General features: G+C 38.5%; 1 protein-coding gene across 2 annotated transcripts in view; it reads left to right on the forward strand.

Moving 5' to 3' along the window:
- The first annotated feature begins 1,164 nt into the window (after positions 1-1,164).
- Positions 1,165-22,340, forward strand: part of TAF3 (TATA-box binding protein associated factor 3) — a 169,062-nt gene continuing 147,886 nt past the window's right edge. Inside the window, exons 1-2 of one of the 2 annotated variants that reach the window (XM_037150377.2) lie at positions 1,165-1,520; positions 6,171-6,413. In XM_037150377.2, coding sequence (XP_037006272.2) covers positions 1,355-1,520; positions 6,171-6,413 — 409 coding nt within the window. In that variant the 5' untranslated portion in view covers positions 1,165-1,354. The remainder of the gene's footprint in view (positions 1,521-6,170; positions 6,414-22,340) is intronic. The other variant, XM_053665795.1, reaches the window with a different exon arrangement.

Genomic DNA, 22,340 nt, shown 5'->3' on the forward strand with positions numbered 1-22,340 from the left:
ATACACACCTGTAAGAATTTTTATGAGTTTATTTGAGCCAAACTGATGACAATTGCTGGGAAACATAACCTCAAAGAGATGAGAATATGCTCTGGAGAACAGCACTTTTGCACCTTATTTTATACATTACAATCAAAAGAGAAGGCATAAGTAGGTTACATGAAATCCATTGGTGATACTAGGGAGGCGGGAGAAAAAGCAAAGCAGGGTTTCCCTTCGGAATTGGGGAAAAAGTAAAATGATGACACTTTAACATAAATGGGGTACAGGATAGTTAATTCAACAATTAACAGGATGACAATAATAACGTGGGGATTTGCGGTCTCCCCCTGGTGTGGTTCCTGTGCTTTGAGGGGTCTGGAAGAAGGAAATTTGACATTCCAAAGGTATTGTTATAGTAGATGCAAAAAGACAACAGACACTTAACGTTCCTTACGTTAAGGTAAAGGAACGACCTTTGTTGGGGAATAATACCAGTCTAGGGCAGACTGCCCGCCGTGACCTGCTTTTGGTTAGACAGTTTTAAATTTCAGACCATTCTTTGTGGTTACCTTAAGTCTCGCGTTTGTAACACCACCACGCAGGCCTCCCTGGAGCTTGTCAAGTTAAATATGTGGCCCCTTTTCTTCCACATTCTCTTCACCCTAGTCCCCGCCCTACCGATAAAGGGCTCAGAATAGCTTGCTGAACAGCTTGGACTTGATTTAATCTATACAATCTAAAGTAGCTCAAGTTGTTTTTGTTTGCTCGTTTGTTTGCTTTCTTTGAGCAGAGGCAAGATCAGATCAGACCAGCGTCTGAGGGACCACTTACACTTCCACGCCCTAAATCGCTGCACTCCCAACCTCTCAGGCTCCCACTTCTTTCTAACACCCGCGTTTTTCATTTCATATCCTGATTCCCTCTTTTGCCCCTAAACCACTGATAATCCCTTCTCGCTTCCTCTCCAAGTGAGCTCCCACCCCCACCAGGAAAGCCTTAAGCACTTACCTCCTCAGTTGCACCCCCAGGGGCGATCTGAAACCGTATTCTGCAACTTTCCAATCTCCAGAGTCGATTCCGACACCATCGATCTGCCTCTACGGGGCGGAGCTTCCTCCTCGGCGCTCCCGGTCTTCGGCTAGTGCTGCCTTGCCCCGGCGACCGTCCAGCGGGAGGCGGAGCGAGTCCAAAATGGCGGCTCTCAGGCTGGCGCGCTCCGTGCTGCTGAGGCTTTGAGGTGGTCGCCAGGGGTCGGAGGGACGATTTCCCCGCCGCAGGGGCCCTAGAGGATGAATCGGGGGCTCTGCTAAGGTTAGGCGGTGGGGGTGGAGAGAAGTGGCAGCCAGTGCTGCGGTGGAGTCCACGGAGCGGGATGTGCGAGAGTTACTCCAGGTCGTTGTTGAGGGTCTCGGTGGCGCAGATCTGCCAGGCGCTGGGCTGGGACTCAGTGCAACTCAGCGCCTGCCACCTCCTCACGGACGTGCTGCAGCGCTATCTGCAGCAGTTGGGACGGGGCTGCCATCGGTACTCTGAGCTCTGTGAGTACCGGGCTGGGTGCGGGAGGGCTGCTTCAGGACAGTCACGAGTGACACCTCCGATCTCCCCATTGCTATCCCAGCGTCTCTGAGGTGTGCATCCTTCACTTCTACCCCGAGATGGTGGATCTTCTTGGTCCCTGACGTCCCTCCGTTTCCACTGTCCCTGGAAACACTAGTCATCCTTGTGGTGTATCTTCCTTGTCCGCTAACTTCCCGCCTCCAGCCGGGAGCCCTGTGTTGGCTCCCAGCTCCACACCCTCTTACTCTTCTCTGATCTATAACGTGCATTGGTCTTTCTCATGGTCTCATGTTTTGCTGCGTACAGAACCACCTCTAGAATGCCATAGTCTCTTTTACTTCGGTCCTTTTCCTGCCTTGCCCGCAAACTACTACAACTAGTTGTCACAGGCGCTCCGTCTACCGGCCGTTTCTTACAAGCCTAGCCATTCTTCAGCTCATAACATAACTCGTTGACAGCTCTGCTCTATTAGGGACATTGCCTCTTTCTGTGTCTGTTCATTTCATAGACAGCGTCTCTCCTTACTCCTTCCCCAAGGCCAACTTTGTCAGTTTCACTTAGATGAACTTACATTTAAATTAACAGGCACCCGTTGATTTCCTCCTTTATATTTTTATCAGTGGTTATCAAAGTTTGGTAGAGGGATTATAGGCAATTTACAAGGTTCCCCAGGTATTCTGAGATACGGTATTAAGTGAATGTGCCTGGTTATCTATAGCTGGTGGTATTTAATAATTTGGAATATTTAATAGAAGCCATACATCATCTCATTGATGCGATCCTTGTGCTTGGAGGGGAAACTATCCCTTACTTAAATTTTGGATCGTTATTGTTAAGGTGGTAAACTGGGGAGCTCAGTGAAATATTTCATAGGAAATTTTTGTTAAAGAGATTCCCAGACTGAGAAATTGAGACCCATGGATCTTAGACCCCAATTTCCAGTCCAGCTTTCATAGTGCTGCCCAAATAATTTGTCCATAACACAAATCTGGTTGTACTAGTCTTTAAAATATTTCAATTGTTTACAGTATGAAAATCTAATCTCTTAACACTCAGTTCTTTTTCGTGAGTTAGCATTTTTCATGTCTTCTGCCATCCTAATCTGCAACCACGCTGAACTACTTGCTTTTCCTGAAACATTTTAAGCTATCCATTCCTATGTACATGCTGTTTTCTAGAGTGTCATTCACCCCCGGTCCACCACTAGTACTGTTTTGAGATTCACTTGTCACTTGCTTAGGAAACTCATGTTATTTGCTCTCGTAAGTCTGTGCGTGTACCTCTTATGTTATTTAACACCTTATGTTGTAATCATCTGTGTTTATCTCACCTCACATATCCTCCCCATGAGACAAATTTATTATATTTGTATTCTGTAACCTAGCATGCTGGGCACCCAGGAACTATTTGTTGAATAAATGAATGAACTGATAACCTACAACCATAATAACTGTGTAAGCACTTCACTTTTTGAGTTTTAAAAGTGTGTATTTTTTTTTTGAATGCTTGATTTCAATGAATGTGTAATTCTCATTCATCGTTATCTTGAAAGTCCACGGCCAGCACACTAGGGTACTTCTTGGCTTTTCCTTCTTTTCTCTCCTGCTCCCTCTTTCAAGGTCCTTGAGAACCCTGTTACAGTTATGCATAGTCTAGATTATATTTTTGCTACCAAGTTCCTTAAATAAGAACAGATGTGCTATACCTTTAGGTAATCTGGTTATTCCCTGACTACATAGTTACTTTTCTCGTATACACTGAAACTGAATATGTGCTGGCACTCCAAGTAAGCAGGTATTCCAAAGTCATTAACTGATTATTGTTATGAATTAATATGAACTCCTTTTCTAATTAGCCAATTTCTGTAGTTCATTTTTTTTGCTTTTGGTGAGAATGCAATTATCAGGTTCATTATTTTCCATTGTGGTTTGGTGACTTTTTAAGAATGCTAATTCTTGGTATACTTATTAGTTACAGACTTATTTTAGATTCTTCTTTCTTTATTGTCCTTATTTTAATTTTGAATTCTATAACCTCAGGTTACTACCATACAGTCTTATATTCTATTTCTTTAAATCCATTTTGTCTTGCCCTGACTGGTATGATTCAGTGGGTCAGGTATGATTCAGTTTGTACCACAAACTGAAAGGCTGACAGTTCGATTCCTGGTCAGGGCAAATGCCTGGGTTGTGGGCCAGGTCCCCAGTTGAGGTTTCTCTCCTTCTCTTTCTCCCTCCCATCCCCACTCTATAAAAATAAATAATAAGTAAAATCTTTTTAAAAAACTCTTTCCCTTTTTTCAACAAATATTTGTTGAGCTAAATTCAGCACTTATGAACCAAACCATTGTGCTAGGTTTTAGAGACATTAAATTACTTAGGTACAATCCCTGCCCATAAGATTTGTACATGGGTACCAAAATGTCAACAATAACAAACTGATGGTATTTGTTCCTTTTTAAAAAAATGCTCTCAAGGTAAAGCAAGCACCAGGAGTTACTATCAATTCAACAAATAAAGCATTTTAAAGTTTCCCTAAAGTAACAATTTCTCAAAGTATCCAAGGACAGATGTGTCTGTATGTGTTACGTTATATGTAAAATATGTGCGCGTGATCTGAAAGCAGGTACTAAATATTCCAGAGTGACCCTTAAGATTGGTCTTACAATTTAACACTTGTATGGTGTAGGCAGCAAATGCAAAAGGAATGTGGTACAGGAGAGGTGGTTGTTGGCTATGAGTGCTGGGTCAGAATTATTTCACAGAAAAGATGACATTTGAATTGACTTATGAAGTATGGTTGTATAGTGGAGGAAAGCATGCTAGGTTAGAGAAAAGCATAAACTAAGACACATGGAATCAAACGTAATAAAGGTACCAGTGAGGTGGCCAGCTTTTGACATATTTAGCCAATGGTGGGTTTTAGAGGAAAATGTTGAAGAGGGAAATAAGGCTAGAGAAGGACTTAAGAGAGAAATTAAAATGTGGTAGAAATCACTGCATCTTCCTAAAGAAGGGAATGGTATAATGAAAGTGACATTTTAAGAGTACTATACTGTCAGTCAAGTGCAAGAGAGACTCAAGTTGGGAGAACTTGAAACTATACTGAGATAGTGATAGTAGGAATAGACAGAAAAAATTCTGAAACCCAGGGCCAAAAAGGGAGTGAGGGTGAGCAGTAGGAAGTAACAAAAGGTCTTAGGTTGAAATTGCAAAGCATATGGAGGAATATAAGATGATTTTATTTTTTTAGATTAAGAGAATAATAATGCCTTTAATAGAACTACAAGAATTAGAATGTATATCTACATAATTAAGAGGAAGAGTGACTATTAATTTTATTTATTATACATTGTAGAAGTAACCCATACTTATAGAAAAACTGAAAGACTACTCAAAAACTCAGAGAAGTGTTTGAAGTTGGAACAAAATTCTCCTGCTTCAACTGTTTTCTTCCCCTGTCCTGCCTCTTTTACCCCCTTAACCTGTTAACAGTTGGATGTATATCCTTTCAGAGCTTTCCTTTACTATGTGTGTGTGAGCAAGCATGTGTCTAATTTTCACAAACTTTGAATTATTCTTTTTCGTTTTACAGCATGATTTAATTTCAGACATATAAATTAGAAGTAATCATAGGAAATTTCAGTAAAAAATTTTTTTAGGATAATGGAAATCAGGAACTGCAATTTTCATAGGAATTTTTTTTTTAAGATTTTAAATTTATTTTTTAGGGAGAGAGGAAGGAAGGGAAAAAGAGAAGGAAGGAGAGAAACATCAACCATTTGCCTCTCGCACACCCCCAACTGAGGACCTGGCCTACAACCTAGGCATCTTCCCTGACTGGGAATTGATCTGGCAACTTTTCGATTCCCAGGCCAACACTCAGTCCACTGAGCCACACCAGCCAGGGCTTCGTAGTTTTAAAAGATGTACAGACCTTAAGTTCTGCTAAGGGTAGACATAGAAGAAAGTTCTTTTTCCAAAGAGAATCTTACTGTATATCTAACTTTTAATTTTTTATCTGTATCTCTTTTATATAGTATCTTTAATTACATTTAAATTTTATATGTAAATTACTTTTATGATCTAAGTTCCTTCTGAAAATTTCCTTGGATTTAAAAAATTGATTCAACAGTGGAATTTATTTAACTATTTATTGAGTGCCAATTTTGTGCCAGTCATTGGCTTTGGTTCCAGAGGTGCATCATTGAACAACAGAAAAAAAAATAGGGACCATTTACTTAGCACAGCATTCTAGTTACTTATAAAAAATAATAATAGTAATATTCATTAGGCATTTACTTTGTGTGAGCCACTGTTCCAGATGTTGTTGACCATCTCTAAACCATTTTTAACACTTGTTCTGTACCAGCGAATTGTTCGTGTAGATTGCCTGTGGTGTTCTGGCTGGTTGTCAGATCATATTTAAAATTGACTTTAAGAATCTGCTTTCTCATGTTTAAATAGTATGTTCTATTTAAAATTTATTAAGTTATTTCTAACAACTAGGTCTTGAATATATAATATAGCTGATTCTGGTACATACTTAGTTAATAATTTTTTCTTAATGTGTTTAAAAATATTCATGGAATTTTTCTTAAAATAATTGCTTTACTTTTGACTTTGTTTCAGATGGCCGAACTGACCCAATTTTGGATGATGTCAGTGAAGCTTTCCAACTTATGGGAGTTAGTCTTAATGAACTAGAAGACTATATCCACAATATTGAACCTGTCACTTTCCCACATCAAATTCCTTCGTTTCCTGTTAGCAAGAACAATGTACTCCAGTTTCCTCAGCCTGGAAGTAAAGATGCAGAGGAAAGAAAAGAATACATTCCTGATTACTTGCCACCCATTGTGTCTTCTCAAGAAGGTTTGTGATTTTTTTCTTTGTTTCTTACTTATATATACTCATGTAATTATTTTAATCGGGTTTTAGTCATCTTAATTGAACTATATAAAATGCTGTGCTAACATGTAAATTCTACAAATGCAATCATAATATCTTAATGTTATTTACAAATAATTCTAACCTTTAAGTCAACAAACTTATACCTGGTATCACCAGGCACAGCGTGGCATTATCAAGGTTTTGTCCAAGGAGGCATTTATTTCCTTTGTAAATTTTAAGAAGGGGGTAGCTGAACATAACCACAGAGAAGCCTTTCAGTGGATGTATTATATGAGAATGGATGTTTAACTTGGGAATATTTGAAGGAGAAAAATTGGGGTAGCTCTTTTCCGTCCTGCTTTTTATTAATGTGAATTGGATGCTTCTGGAAACAGTGACTGAACATTCTCTAATATTCTGAAGATTTATCTTCAGTATTTAATGATAAGTAGAATTTATTGTTTGGTTATATAGAATTTTTTATTATAAAATAATAGCTACTCAGGCATAGTAATCAGTCATTGCAGAGTTCCCTTTTTCCTGCATGATTTTACATTTTGATCATTTAGGTTTACTTAGCTTCTAAAGATGCAAAATGTTTTTCCTTGTAAAAAAATAGGAATTCATATGTTTTTTTAAAATTCTGAAACCATAGCTTCAAAATAATGCTTCAACCATCATTTCAAAATAATGCAAATGATAGCAGAAATAACTTTTATGATTTTTCATTGTAGTAAAATACGCCTAACAGAAAATGGACCATTTTAACTATTCTTAGATGTATAATTCAGGGGCATTATTCACATTGCTGTATTGCCATCACCACCATCCATCTCTGAACTTTTTCACCTTCTCTAATCTGTAACCATTGAACAGTAACTACTCATTCCCCCTCACCCACTGCCTCTGTAACTGCCTAACATTCTGTCTCTTTCCCACCTTTGAATTTATTTGTACTTGTAGCTTTTACTGCCCTGAGGAAATCTTACTGTTCATAATCCCCTATGTAAAGTCATTCTCTTTAAACTTCATATTCCCTGATATCATTGTTTTTGATCTTAGAAACATTTTTTTCCAGCTTCTCTAAACACATACTTATTTATTCTAAAAACATATCAAATGCATTTTATGTCAACACTTACAAAGAAGGGTTTCTTGGACAGAGACCTGATTGAAACAAACTCCATTCTCTCTTACAGGCAGGTTGTGGATGTCAAGTAGGCCTAGAATTTTGTTGTTTGCTCTTGTCATTAAATATAATTTATTAAGCTTCTTAGACATCTTTATGAAAGCGGTGCTAAATATTAAATTCATGATATGTCCTCTTGTATTTTAAGAATAATTTTTTTGTGGCTCTAAAATTTTTAGCGGAAAGGCACTTAAAAGTGCCTTTCTGTGCATCTGTGCTAAGAAAACATGAATGGTAACTAAATGCTAGGAGAAAACTTAAGGCTTTTTGTAGGAGGGAACTAAAGGAAAGACATTAATATGTGAATAACTGGCACATCAGTGATCCTCAGAATGATACACAGTAATTATGACTTTTCTGTCAGTAAACTAGGCAATGGTAAAGTTTAATGACCAGACTTATGTGCAGTACCAAGTGACATGTGATTGAGCCCTAACCACTTTCTTCTCTATTTAAAAAACATCAGCCTATTTTCTTTCTGCCCTTTGGAGCTTTCGAAATCTGTTTTGTAATTTGCGGATCTTTCTGTCTCCTATTATACCTGCTATTTAATAGTTAAACTGATTTTTTCTGGCATTTGTAATAATTTAGGCTCAGATGGATATTTGCTTAATCTTAATCCTTGATTTGTGCATAGGCTTATGTTTGGTCCATACAAAACCTTTGTTTATTTATTTAGAGAGTTATTTAATTATTTTTTATAAATAAGGTCTAACAAACTCAGTACTCAATACCAAGCCTAGGACTTTGATAATAATCTCCACTTACCCATTTGGTCCCTCTTGTTTTATTTTTATAACATGCAAATAATACACAATACAATTCTCTTAAAGTGATATGGTTATCCTGTTTAAATACTGCCAAGGAAATGTAATTAAGATATTAGATTTATACTGGGAAGTGAAGGAGTATGAAACACAAGTTAGTGACTTTGGAGACTGATTTATGTCAGATATTACTATCATAAAATTTTTGAGTTTCTCTTCTGGAATACTTGAAGAAGAGAATATTCTTATTTCCTTTGATGTTTTATACAGTATAAATTATAAACATTTAAAATAGAAAATAGCCCTGACCCATGTGGTTTGGTTGGTTGGGCATTGTTCTTCAAAGCCAAAGGCCACTGGTTCAGTTTCCGGTCAGGGCACATGTCTGGGTTGCAGGTTCAGTCCCTCGTCAGGGCGTGTAGGAGAGGCAACCAGTTGATGTTTCTCTTTCACATTAATGTTTCTCTCCTCCTCTTTCTCTCCCTCTTTTCCTGTCTCTAAAAATAAATACATGAAGTCTTTAAAAAGGAAAATAACAGAAGCTTGAATGCTGTTCTTTTAGATAGCACTTACAGATTCTTTCTTTAAGGAGTAGGAATTTGCTGATTCATAAACTATGCATATGATTCATAAGTATGCAATAAATAATAGGAAGGACAGTGAGATGCTTATTAAAACCTTTGCCCTTTGCAGGATAAGGGATATAAAATGCAATCCTGTGGTTACCATTTTAAAAATATAGCCACACAAGTCAACTTAAGAAATCATTACAATGTCAGATTTCTTTTATTCGTGGGTACAGCATGTTAAACAGACAGTTCCTGGTCTTCTGGTTAGTGCTGCAAAGTGTTGTATAGACATGAACAAATTTGATAATAACACCTGTTTGCCAAGTTCTTTATTTTTGTTTTATTTCCTTAAGAGCTACATGTGAGATGCCTGACTTTGGTTATAAAATATTATTAGCAAAGCACTGTCATGGGACTACCATTTTATCAGTACTTCAGCTTGGTTCATGTCAGAAAAGCATTTCAGTGTCTTCTCTATGATGGTAAGTGTATAGGAGTAGAAGGACTTAACTACAGACAGAAGGAAGAAAAAGAAAAAAGGAAGAACAGAAGGACGGAAGGGACGACAGGCTGCAGTAGAAAGAGCGTGGGCCTCATGGAGCCACTCAGGCAGACCTCAGCTAGTTACTGAGTTTATAGTCTCACCAAGCCACTTCACCTTTCTGAATCTTACATCTGTCATTGGTAAAATATATATAATAATGCATGGTTTTTCTTAGAGATTTTATTTATCTATCTTTAGAGGGAAAGGGAAGGTGAGAAGGAGAGAAATATCAATGTATGGTTGCCTCTCGTGTGTCCCCTGCTGGGAACTATCCCACAACCCAGGCCTGTGCCCTGACTCGGAATCAAACCGTGATCCTTTGGTTCACAGGCCTGCGCTCAATCCACTGAGCTACACCAGCCAGGGCTAATGCATAATTTTTTAATTAAAAAAAAAAAACAAAAACAAGCTCATAGAGAATACATTTGTGGTTGCCAGAGGTGGCGGGAAACGGGTGAAATGGGTGAAGGGGTCAAAGGATACAAACTCGCAGTTACAAAAATTTCACGGGATACAATGTACAACATGGTGACTGCAGTTAATAATCCCCTGGTGCATGTTTGAAAGCCGCCAATGTGTATTCAGAAACTAGTTTCTTTAATACCCCTCTCTTTTTTTACTTTACATGTCTTTTAAGTCATTTTAGTCTACAGCTGCCCATCCACCAATCCTGACCCTTTTTCTTTCAGTGTATTTGTTGAAGAATCTGGGTGGTTTGCCGTACAGGATTGCCAGCCTGGGTTTTGCTGACTCTGTACTCATTGTGCCGTTAAGTGTATTTTTTGCAAATTGGCAGCAAGAATCTGAGGCTGGATCAAACTCTGGTTCAATACCTTTGGCAAGATGTATGTAGTGTTGTGTTTTTCACCAGGAGGCTCATGTCTGATTTTCACTTCATTTTTTTATTTTTATTTTTTGGTATTAGTGGTATTGATGGTCAATGCCTAGATCCATTAATTAATTAGGGGTTGCAGGGTAGTGATACTCCATCATTTTGTTTATATTTCATTCTTTAGTTGAAAATATATTATGGGGAAATCCTTTCTCTTATCTATTATTGAGTTACTTAGTGATACAATTCACATAGGGAAAGGAAGAGACATGTGTGATTCTTTGATTTTATATACCCACTTTTTTAGATATTGAGTTAGTTCTTGGTCACGCATAGGTGACTAATTAGTTGTATCCTACCGCAACTCAGATTGTCCTATCCTTGGCCAGAGGCTGCTGCTTCAGTCTGACTTTTGAGTCTTTGTGACATGATGCTAGTGGTCTTTGATAGAGCCCTTGCTACCTAGTATATCAAATTGTTCTATGCTCATCTTATATATTCTTGTTCTGCACTTGGAATCGATCATTTTTTCCAAGAAACCCTGGGCTTCTTGGGAAATAGCATTTCAAATCCACAGTATGGATGCTTGGGGTACTTATTACAACTGGGTTGTCATTGTTTCTTGGCAACAGTAACTATTTACATTTAAAAACATACATGTAGATATGTGTGGATAGATAGATAACAGATAAGGTAACTCATGATTTTATACAGATATTTCTCATTTAAATCCAGGACCTGAGGGTTTTTACTTTTATGTTACAGCAGTAAACACTTCTGTCCATAACATTAATTCTGGTTCCCAGGGATAAAAAAGATAAGACATTCCATAATTACTCATTTGGCCATATCCTACTTACACATGCAATATTAAGACTTTATTGTTGATGATTACTAAAGCAGCTAAAGAAAATTTTTTGTGCTTATGTTCTTTTATTCACCCCAGTTTTTATGACTATGCCATGTGCTAGTCGTCAGATCATGTAGCTGCTTTCTTGAGTTCTGTCACCTCATTGCTGAGTTTTTCTGATTTTGATTTGTGTCCCTTTGTGGCTTTTAGACCATTTTAAAGTAGAATATTATTTTCATCTGTTTTTGGACTCTTTTTCATATGCTTTCATTGCCTATAGGGATGATATTTTGGTATTTAATCTTCTTTTTGTTATAGAAATTGTATATGTGAGCATAGTTTTTCTGAACATCTAGGAGGAAGTTCAGTTCAGGGTGGTTTTCTAATGTTATATGCTCCCTTCTTTGCTTTTGTGTGTTGGTAAAAAATATGGTATCTTTCTGAGATTTTCTGTTTTCTTCCACCAATTTTATCTGAATCTTCTCTTACCTTAATGCTAGTTTGTTTTTTTTCTTTTTTCTTTTCTGCTCAGTTGTGATTCTAATCTCAGCAAGTTTTTCCTTAGTGGGCTCTGTCATAGAGTGAGTTAAAAAGGGTTGGATTTGAAAGTTCAGGGGCTTAACGCTTCCCTCCCCATAGACCTCAACCTGCCATACCCCAATCCCTGTCACTTACCCATCGTGGAAGTCATCAGACACCTCTCAGCTGAGCCACCCTCCTTACATAGCCTGTCAGGCTTTCAATGAATACCCCTTGGCTTGCTGAGGGCCTCCTCCCTTGGGCCAGTGTCCCCATTGCTTCTCACCTCTTGCCCCTGTATGGGTGGGTAATACTTGGGTCTTGTGGCTGTTGGTGGTCACCTGCTTGTATTTTGACATCAGTGCATATACTTTATTACCTTAGTATGTTAATTGCCCTATTATTATGTGGCAATTTGGTAAGATCCAAAAACTACATTGCCATACCTGCCACTTTCTTCCAGGCTTCCCTTTATGTCATCTTCTTGGATTTATCACTGTTGGGTACTCCTTGAAACTTACTTTTCTTCAGTGACGTCATACTCTCTTAATTCTCTGTATATGACTAATTCATTTTCTGTGCCTTTTATGTTGTCATCTTCAATGGCTCTTTTACCTCTAAAATGTTAGTGGTCCCAGATTTTATCCTTGACCTTCTGTTTTTATCACTGTACTCAGTTTCAGTGTGTCATATTCTGTACTCTCATGGTTTCAGCTGTCATTTGGGTAGTGATACGTAGGGGACCAGTTTGTTTAAGTCTGGCAAATGTGACTCAGCTCTGTATGGAAAACCTACAGAAGCGAAGTGGTGGGCAGGAGCCAGACCTTCAAACTGAGTTTTCAAACCAAGTTTTCCCGTGGGAATCAGGCCTAGAAAATGCATACAGATTGTTATGGCTTGCTCTTACTAAAACTCCATCACCCTGGTCTAAAACAACAAGTGTGTATTGTCTATCTTCAAGGTGATTTCCAAAGCCTGTATGAATTAGTTCTCCCAAGGGCAGAGCTAAATCAGTTCATCGCCATTCCCCTCTGCATGTTATTTTCATTTTCTTGATTGTACCTAAAACGTAGACAATAATATTCTATGTGATAGATAATAAATCTTTCTCTGATGTAAGACCCCAGGAAAACAGTAAAAGCCTGTCTAGGCAAGGGTCGAGGTGCTCCCCTCTTGAGGGAGTGGCCGAGGCACCCACAGGCACTCTCCCCTTGAGAGAGTAGTCGTGCCTGTTCCCTTTTTCCACACAGGATTGTTGTCGCCTGTGCATTCATTCTCACCGTCAGCCACAACAGGCGGACTCTGCTGGCCAGGGTCCACCACACTGATGACCTCCCCAAACTATATCTGCATACTGTGCTTTTCAGACTCTGTGTCCCGTTGTCAGTGGGCTATTTCCCATTTCCCGTAGTTACCTCAAATTGGTAGTCAGAGACTGCATACGTTATCCTGCTTTAATAGCCCTGTGTTACCCATTTTAACTGGTGGCACCGTCTGCTACCCAGTCACTCAAGCTAGAAAAGTGAGAGTTTGCTTTGATCCCTTTCCTCCTGCTGCTTCGTTCCCATAACCAGTTCTACTAAGTTTGCTTCCTAAAAATTTCTAAAATACTATCATTCCCTTTGTTTAAATTTTTATCTTCTGCCTGAACTGTCCTTCCACAGTAAACTGTTACACAGGAAGCAAGTATATTACACAATATAAAGCACTTTATTAGCTTTCTCTACAGTGAGCAACCTTTTTTCTCAAGGAAAACCAAAGAAAAATGTCTTTAGAGAGAAAGTTCTTTTTTTCATTCAAAATACAAATAGGTTTATTTATTCTAGAGAAAAGATGTTTATTTTTATGACTGTGATTACTTACTAAAAGAACAGAAGAATATTATTGAGGAAATTTGTGCTGCTTTTTAGTAACTAAAATATTAATATTGTGTTTATTTGAAAATAGGAATATAAAAGCAACTGTCAGATCATTTGTCCTTGATGTCACATGGTATTTTCATTAACATCTCATTAATCTTGAAACAACCCCTAAAAGGCAGGTGCAATTATCATTCCCATTTTACAGAAGGAATAATGGAAGTTTAAAAAGGGGGGGATTAACTTGCCTTGTAATTTTAATTTACTTAACTGTAAATTCAATTTACTCCACTGTAAATCGAGGGCTGAGCTGGATTAGTATAGTTGATGTCATTCAGTATTGCATCTAGGATCCCTAGTATGTGTTGAGAACCACACAAGGAACAGGATTGAAGGGAGGGGCATGAATAACATGTCCCTCCCTCTATCAGTTTTGGCTTTCTTTCTGTGGTTGTTGGAAATCTCTACATGGGCAGGGCATTCCTAAGTGGAATATTACTGTCATGAAGCCAGTCTTAATGGACAGACTAGCAGAATGCTTCTGGGCCCCAATTTCAACCTCATACTTGGCCCCTCCCTTAACCCTCTCATACTTTCCTCTCAAGACCTTGCAAGGCTGGAGGGCAAGAGTCTGGGCAAAGTAATCTGTGTACCCAAGGTAGTAGCCTGGAGTCGTCATTTTGTTGTTTGTTTGTTTCTTTGTTTGTTTGTTTTTCTTCATCCTACAGTATCCAAACCCTGAGGGCTGATTTGTGGTGATGACCTATGATGTTCAGTACAAATTTCTCTGTAAATCTATAGGGCCCTCCATGATGAGACTTCTGCCTGTATTTACATATTAATTCTCAGCCCCTCATTGTTTTAGTCTTTAACCTCTAGAATCATTGACTTGCTTATGTTTTCCCAAAAGAACTACGTGCCTCCATATCTTTTTTATGATATATTTTATTGATTATGCTGTTACAGTTGTCCCATTTTCTCTCCTTCATTCCCCTCCACCCTATACACCCCCTCCCCCCACATTCCCCCTCTTTAGTTCATGTCTATGTGTCCTAAGTTCTTTAGCTTCTACATTTCCCACACTACTCTTGCCCTTCCCCTGTCTATTTTCTCCCCACCTGCTATGCTGCTTATTCTCTGTACCTTCTCTCCCTCTCTCCTTCTCCCACTCCCCTATTGGTACCCCTCTATGTGATCTCCATTTCTGTGGCTCCGCTCCTGATCTAGCTGTCCTCTTAGTTTGCTTTTGTTTTAGGTGTGGTTGTTAATAACTGTGAGTTTTCTGTCCTTTCACTGTTCATCTTTTTTATCTTCTTTTTCTTATTTTCTTAGATAAGTCCCTTTAACATTTCATATAATAAGGACTTGGTGATGATGAACTCCTTGAACTTGACCTTATCTGGGAAGCACTTTATCTGCCCTTCCATTCTAAATGAAAGCTTTGCTGGATAGAGCAATCTTGGATGTAGGTCCTTGCATTTCATGACTTGGAATACTTTTTTCCAGCCCCTTCTTGCCTGTAGGGTTTCTTTTGAGAAATTCGCTGACAGTCTGATGGGAACTCCTTTGTAGGTGACTATCCCATTATCTCTTGCTGCTTGAAGGATTGTCTCCTTCATTTTAATCTTGGGTGATGTAATGATGATGTGCCTTGGTGTGTTCCTCCTTGGATCTACCTTCTTTGAGACTCTCTGAGCTTCCTGGATTTCCTTAAAGTCTATTTCTTTTGCCAGAATGGGGAAGTTCTCCTTTATTATTTCTTCAAGTAAGTTTTCCACTTGTTGCTCTTCCTCTTTGTCCTTCTGGTATCCCTATAATTCGGATGTTGGAATGTTTAAAGATGTCCTGGAGGTTCCTAAGCCTCTCCTCATTTTTTTTTTTAAATTCTTATTTCTTCATTCTTTTCTATTTGGTTTTTTCTTTCTTCTTTCTGGTCCACTCCATTGATTTGAGTCCCAGTTTTCTTTCCATCACTATTGGTTCCCTTTGCATTTTCCTTTATTTCACTTAGCATAGCCTTCATTTTTTCATCTAATTCGTGACCAAAATCAACCAGTTCTGTGAGCATCTTGATAACTAGTGTTTTGAACTGTACATCTGATAGGTTTGCTATCTCTTGGTAGCTTAAAAGTATTGGCTCTGGGGCTTTGATTTGTTCTTCTGTTTGAGCCATAATTTTTTGGTCAGGTCACACCTGTTACATATGAGGGACGGAGCCTTAGGTGTTCACCAGGGCGAGGCAACCCAGGTTGCTGGGTTGTGACACTGTATGTGGGGGCGGGGTTTGAGAGGGAACAATAGCGCTTGCTCCACTCATATTTCAGTCCTCTCTGCTGCTTCCCACAAGCAAATTGGGCCCTTCTGGTGCTGATTCCCATGTGGGTGGGTTTGTGTACATTCTAGGACCCTGTGGGTCTCTCCGACAAACTCTCCCGTGAGGCTGGGAGTCTCTCCCAGCACCTCAACCCTCACAGGTGTTTTCAATCGGTGCTTTTAGGCTTTATTTCCTGGCGCTGGGGCCCTGGGTTGTGCCGTCTGTCTTGCTGCCCATTTTTGCCTTGTTTATCTGCGGTGAATGTGTGACCGTGGTCAGCCAGCCACCTTGTGTGCCTCACTGGGTCTGCTCGTTTCCTCCTTGCACCCGGGTCTGGCTGCCACTGCCTTTTCCTGCCCGGACCCCTCTCTGCCAGGTCTGGATGAATGATTGTCGGACTTCCGTACAGTTCAACTTTTTGTCTGTTCTGGTTGTGTTTTTGTTTCTAAATCTTTGTTGTCCTTAATTTTGGTTTTGTGAGGAGGGGCAGTGTTTCCACCTCCGTCTGCGTCTTGGCTGGAAGTTGCCTCCATATCTTCACTGAGGCTGATTTGGCGCTCCCTTCCTTTGGGCATCCTTATGGATACATAGGGTGGGGCAAAAGTAAGTTTACAGTTTTGAGTATGGAAAACAATACACTAGTTCATAAATAATAATATAAGAACAAACTGTGTTTTGCATACTCAAAACTATAAACCTACTTTTGCCCTACCCTGTATATATATCTATCTCTACCATGACACTTAATATATTTTGTTGTAATTATTAGCTTTATTTGTTTCCAGAACTTACCCTGCTCCTGCTTCCTTTTCAAATCCTACATTCACTCTTCATTTCACCTTTTGCATAAAAGCTAAGTCCTATTGTGATTTTTCAGCCAGTGTGCCATGGCACACCGATGTGCTGCAAAGAGGCACACCGGTGTGCCGCAGGGTTGTTCCAGCCTGCAGTACCTGACCGTTTAGTCATGGGCACTGACCTCTTTTCCCTCAGACCATGAAATAAAACAATGTCAGTGGCCAATACAACAGTAACGACTGGTGTGAATGAATCAAAATTATACTTTTTTTTTCAGATCTGCAAAAAATACAGTTTTGGGTGTGCCTCAGAATTTTAGTCATTGGTTTATTTGTGCCATGAAATGGAAAAGGTTGAAAATTGCTGCTCTACCTGACTGCTATCCTCAGGGCAATTTGTTCAGAATTTTGGGGAAGCAGTCTCAAAAAGTAGCTTACCTAAAGTAACACAGCTTTTAGGTGATAGAGGTGGCAGTTGTGTCCCCAGTTTCATAATCTTAGCCCAGTATTTCTTGCATTGCTCATTACCATGGTACTTATCCTCCTAGCACAAGCATAAAAACAGAATGGTTTATCTTTTGACACTTTAAGTTTTTTTCTTTTTCTTTTAAATTGACTTCTCGACAGTTACTTTTTAAAAAATCATGTTCTGATAACATCTTATTAGATTCTTTTACTTATGTTACTTTTTTGCTTATTATTATTATTATTATCCTTTGAAATGGTTTCTTACCTCTAACATATAAATTTCATAATTTTAAAAGATGGGTGTCTTTTGCTTTGCATTCAAGGCACCAGATTTAACCCTTAAGTAAGGGTGTACTTTTCAAAACAGAGATTAAAAGTACCAGCACACATGGATTTGACAGACTACAATTTATAGTCGACTTGGCCAAAATTGCCAAAATTGTCCCTGCTGAAATTTTTTTCCTTTTAGTCTCTCTGGATTTGTAAAAATAAAAATACATTTTCTTTTTAAAAAAATATATTTATTGGTTATGCTATTACAGCTTGTCCCATCCCCCCCCTTGATTTCCCCCCTTTATTTCCCTCCACTCTGTACCCCTCTCCCACTATAATTCTGCCACCTTAGTTCATGTCCATTGGTCATACATATACGTTCTTTGACTTCTCCATTTCCCATACTGTTCTTAATCTCCCCCTGTCTATTTTGCACCTACCATTTATGCTTCTTATTCCTTGTACTTCACCCCCCACTCTCCCCCTCCCCCGTTTGCCTCTCCACTGATAACCCTCCACATAATCTCTATTTCTGTGAATCTGTTCCTGTTCTAGTTTGCTTAGTTTGTTTTTGTTTTTGTTTTTTTAGGTTTAGTTGTTGATAGTTGTTCATATTTTTTATCTTCTTTTTCATCAATAAGTCCCTTTAACATTTCATATAATAAGGGCTTGGTGATGATGAACTCCTTGAACTTGACCTTATCTGGGAAGCACTTTATCTGACCTCCCATTCTAAATGAAAGCTTTGCTGGATAGAGTAATCTTGGTCCTTGCCTTTCATGGCTTTGAATACTTCTTTCCAACCCCTTCTTGCCTATAAGGTTTCTTATGAGAAATCAGCTGGTAGTCTTATGGGAACCTCTTTGTAGGTAACTCTCTCATTTCCTCTTGCTACTTTTAAGATTATCTCCTTATCTTTAATCTTGGCTAATGTAATTATGATGTGCCTTGGTGTGTTCCTCCTTGGATCCAATTTCTTTGGGACTCTCTTAGCTTCCTGCACTTCCTAGAAGTCTATTTTCTTTGCCAGATTGGGGAAGTTCTTCTTCACTTTTTTTTCAGATAAGTTTTCAATTTCTCTTCTTTTGGCACCCCTATGATTCGGATGTTGGAATATTTAAAGTTTTTCCAGAGGTTCCTAAGCCTCTCCTCATTGTTTTGAATTCTTGTTTCTTGATTCTGTTCTGGTTAAATGTTTATTTCTTCCTCCTGCTCCAAACCATTGACTTGAGTCTTGGTTTCCTTCCCTTCACTGTTGGTTCCCTGTACATTTTCCTTTATTTCACTTTTCAAAGCCTCCACTTTTTTCTCTATTTTGTGACCATAGTGAACCATTTCTGTGAGCATCCTGATTACCAGTTTAGGACTCTGCATCTAGTTAGTTGGCTATCTCTTCATCGCTTAGTTATATTTTTTCTGGAGCTTTGATCTGTTCTTTTATTTGGGCCATATTCTTTAGTCTTGGCGTGCCTGTTAAATAGTAAGGGGCAGAGCCTTAGGTCTTTACCATGGCAGGGCAAGAGGGTCCAAGAGGGAACAATGCTGCTTGCTTACCTTTTGTGGGCTTTCAGTCACTTCCTCCACTACCCACAGGCAAATTGGGCCCTTCTGGTGCTGACTGCTGGGGGGGGGTTGTTGTGCACGTTCCAGGACCCTGTGGGCCTCTCCAATAAACTCTTTTGTGAGACCGGGAGTTTCTCCTGCCACCACAACCCTCACAGGTTTCTATAGCCAGAGGTTTTGAGGCTTTCTTTTCCCACACTGGAACCCTGGGTTGTATGGTCTGTCTCTGTTCCAAGTTGTTCCTCCCAATTTATCCACACACAAATATGCGACTGCCCACTCTGCCAGCTGCCACCTTGCTGAGAGTCTTGTCCACACCAGCTGCCCATCTGTGCCCTTCCTACCAGTCCGGATGAATGTTTCTTCTTTAACTCCTTGATTGTCAGACTTCCATACAGTTAGATTTTCTGGCAGTTCTGGTTATTTTTTGTTTTTTAATTTGTTGTTGTCCTTGTTTTGGTTGTGCAAAGTATCTACCTATGTCTCTGTCTTGCTTAAAAGTCCTACAGTGTCACAAAATAGTTTTTATGTTTCTTAATCAGCAGGTAATCTTTTGAAATACCTTAGAAAAATTAGGTGTCTTGATGTTTTTTTATTCACCACAATTACCAAATGTGTCAATTTTCCCCTCTGAGCATCAGATCAGAAAGAAGACTTTTTAATTTCCTTACAAATTTTAAATTTTTGAGAAGTTGTGTGTGTGTGTGTGTGTGTGTGTGTGTGTGTAGGGAGGAGCCGGGCAAGAGATGTAGAGATGTTACATAGCTGATTTGGCATAAGGCCCTGAGGTTAGTGCTTTTGTTGCTAAGTTAGGATTTATTCTGTCTTGTTTTCCTAAAGTTTAGTCTTATTGGGACAGTGCAATAATTGTATTTTATTTAAATAGTTACCTGCTATGGCTACATAGAGCTTTCCTGTTTCAGAAAATAATGTTATTTGCTTCATTTATAGTGGTTATTTTTGCCATTGGTGCTGAAGGGAATTTTAAAATCATTTTTTTCATTACTCATCAAGTAGCTATGGAAAACCTCTTGTAATCCAAGCACACAAAGTTTATTTCTGGAGACGTAGAGGTGGATATGAAAGGGCTGTCTTTGCCTTCCTAAAGCTTCCAACTTATATGGAAAAAACATTTAGGTAATGTTTATATGTGATTTCAAATTATAATTTGGAATATTTACTTGGTATGCTATAAGGACGAGGAAATCAATGGATATTTTTAAATAGATGGGTAAGATCATTTGATTAGTAAATTCTGGTAATAATGAGTATGGACTCGAGAGAGGCCATCGGGAAGTGTCGATAGAGCTTGTTGCAGTCTTTCAGGGAGAGATGGTGGCACCTGAATTCTGAGTGTGGGAAATGATGTAGAGAAAGGACCAGAAATGGAAGATACTGACTGGACAGGATTTGGTGATGGAGTTGTCCAGAGCATGCTAGAGAGTAGCCAAGGTTTCAAGTTTGGGAGACTGAATAGGAAATTATCTAAATATCCAGATCTTAACAGACTGGCCTGATCTGGAGGTAAAATTTAGAATATACCTTGTCTCCTTCAGGTAATACTTAATTTATTTTTTAAAAACAGTAATCAGATACAGTTCAAGATTACATTATCTGGCATGAACCGGGTTATAGGGCCTACTTTTTTGCTTGTTAGGGGCAGCAGTTGCATGTGCATTTAAAAAAGGCCAGGTTAACTTGTTGTTGTTACTAGCTCACTCACAGAGTGCCCCCTCTGTGGGAGGCGCCGTGCTCCTTGGTGGGGGTGCAGGGGCTCTCCTCTCATCAACCTCAAGGTGTAGTGAGTATATCAGAAGATGTCTCTGCTTGTCCTTGTAGGATACTGGATTAATAGTCTTTGATTTCTTAGAACAGAAATTGCTTGAAAACACCTAACATTAGTTATGCTATAAAAGATTAAACATTACCCTTTAGTTTATTAGTTTAGGGGTTTAAGTTGTATTGAACATTTTTATAGTGATTGATGCCTGATGTTGACTTTAGTAATGTGATATTTGACTACCAAAAACTTATAATTTTCAATTTCACTGAAGTATGACAGTTTAAAGCCTTTTTTTTAAGCTTTCTATCAACTCTAGTATGTCTACTCTTTCCCCTCCCAAGTCCCAGTTCCCTCATTTGTAAAATGAGAATAATGGCTTCCTAGGGGTTGTTGTTATAACTGAATGAGAAAAATGTTATCTATATTATCATAGGTCTTTGATTTGGTCTTCGGAGAGCAAGCCTACCTTTACAGCTTGTTCCTGAAACTCTCATCACCAAGTATAATGGTTGTCATACCATTGTATCCAGAAAACACACAGTATAATAAAAGTACACATTTGTAATAATGCCCACTGCCCACTTTAGTTCTTTCTAATGTGGAAATTCTGACACGGTGTGTGAAGTGCTATGGCAGAGTGGGACTCAGTTCTCCTCTACTTAGGGTATTTTCCTGCACTCCGGTTAAGTGAGCTACTGTTTCATCTTCCTGTGTAAATCGCACCTCCAGCTGACTCATACCTCGAAGACCATAGCATAACGCAAAATCGATAGCGTTAATTAGCTTTGAGAGAAGTAAATTGAAGACATATGTGAATATGCAAGTTGTATTGACCAGATCTATAATAAATTATCTTTCAAATTTCTCTCTCTCACATTGTTTTTTGGTGATAAACTTAGATGAAATGGTCACTTTTAGTAACTTTTAATCAACTTTTTCTAACCTTTTAACATATTTGAGAATTTTTGTTTTAGATAAAACATTAAGTGTAGTTATTGGCATCTAATTTTGCCACAGGAAACAAACAATAATTTTTTTCTTTTTGTTGTGAGCACTGTGATGTTATGTTACAGTGTTGAACGATTCATGTTTTGTTCTAATAGAGTGTATGTACACAATTGACACTCTGATTATTTCTTCCTCATGTAATCAGACTTGATTTAAATTATAATTCACTTTTATCAAGTATTATGTGGCAAAAATGTAATGCTTAATTATACTCTGCTAGTTAGTAGTATTTAATTGTCATTTACTTTATTCTTGCTGGAGACATCAAATTCTGCAGTGTGAAAAGAAAATTATGTTCTTAATGTGGAAGTGATTATAGTTCAGTAGGTGGCACTCTTTCCTTTTGTGTTAGTGTTAATGAATATCCAATTAAATACAAAAAAATGTTTTCAAAGTGTTAGGAAAAAGCATATAACTTAAACCACTGCTGACTTGTTTTAGAAAGAATAATACAATTTTAATAATTTAGCTTCTGTGTAACTTTGTTAGAACAATTCTATATGAATATAATATTTATTTAAAAATAAAAATATATTCTGTACCTAGAACAGAATTCCTTTTGGCATTTAGCAAA

This window comes from Artibeus jamaicensis, unplaced genomic scaffold, assembly GCF_021234435.1.
Source record: "Artibeus jamaicensis isolate MK-2021 breed Jamaican fruit bat unplaced genomic scaffold, CSHL_Jam_final contig_426, whole genome shotgun sequence".
NCBI classification, from domain to species: domain Eukaryota; kingdom Metazoa; phylum Chordata; class Mammalia; order Chiroptera; family Phyllostomidae; genus Artibeus; species Artibeus jamaicensis.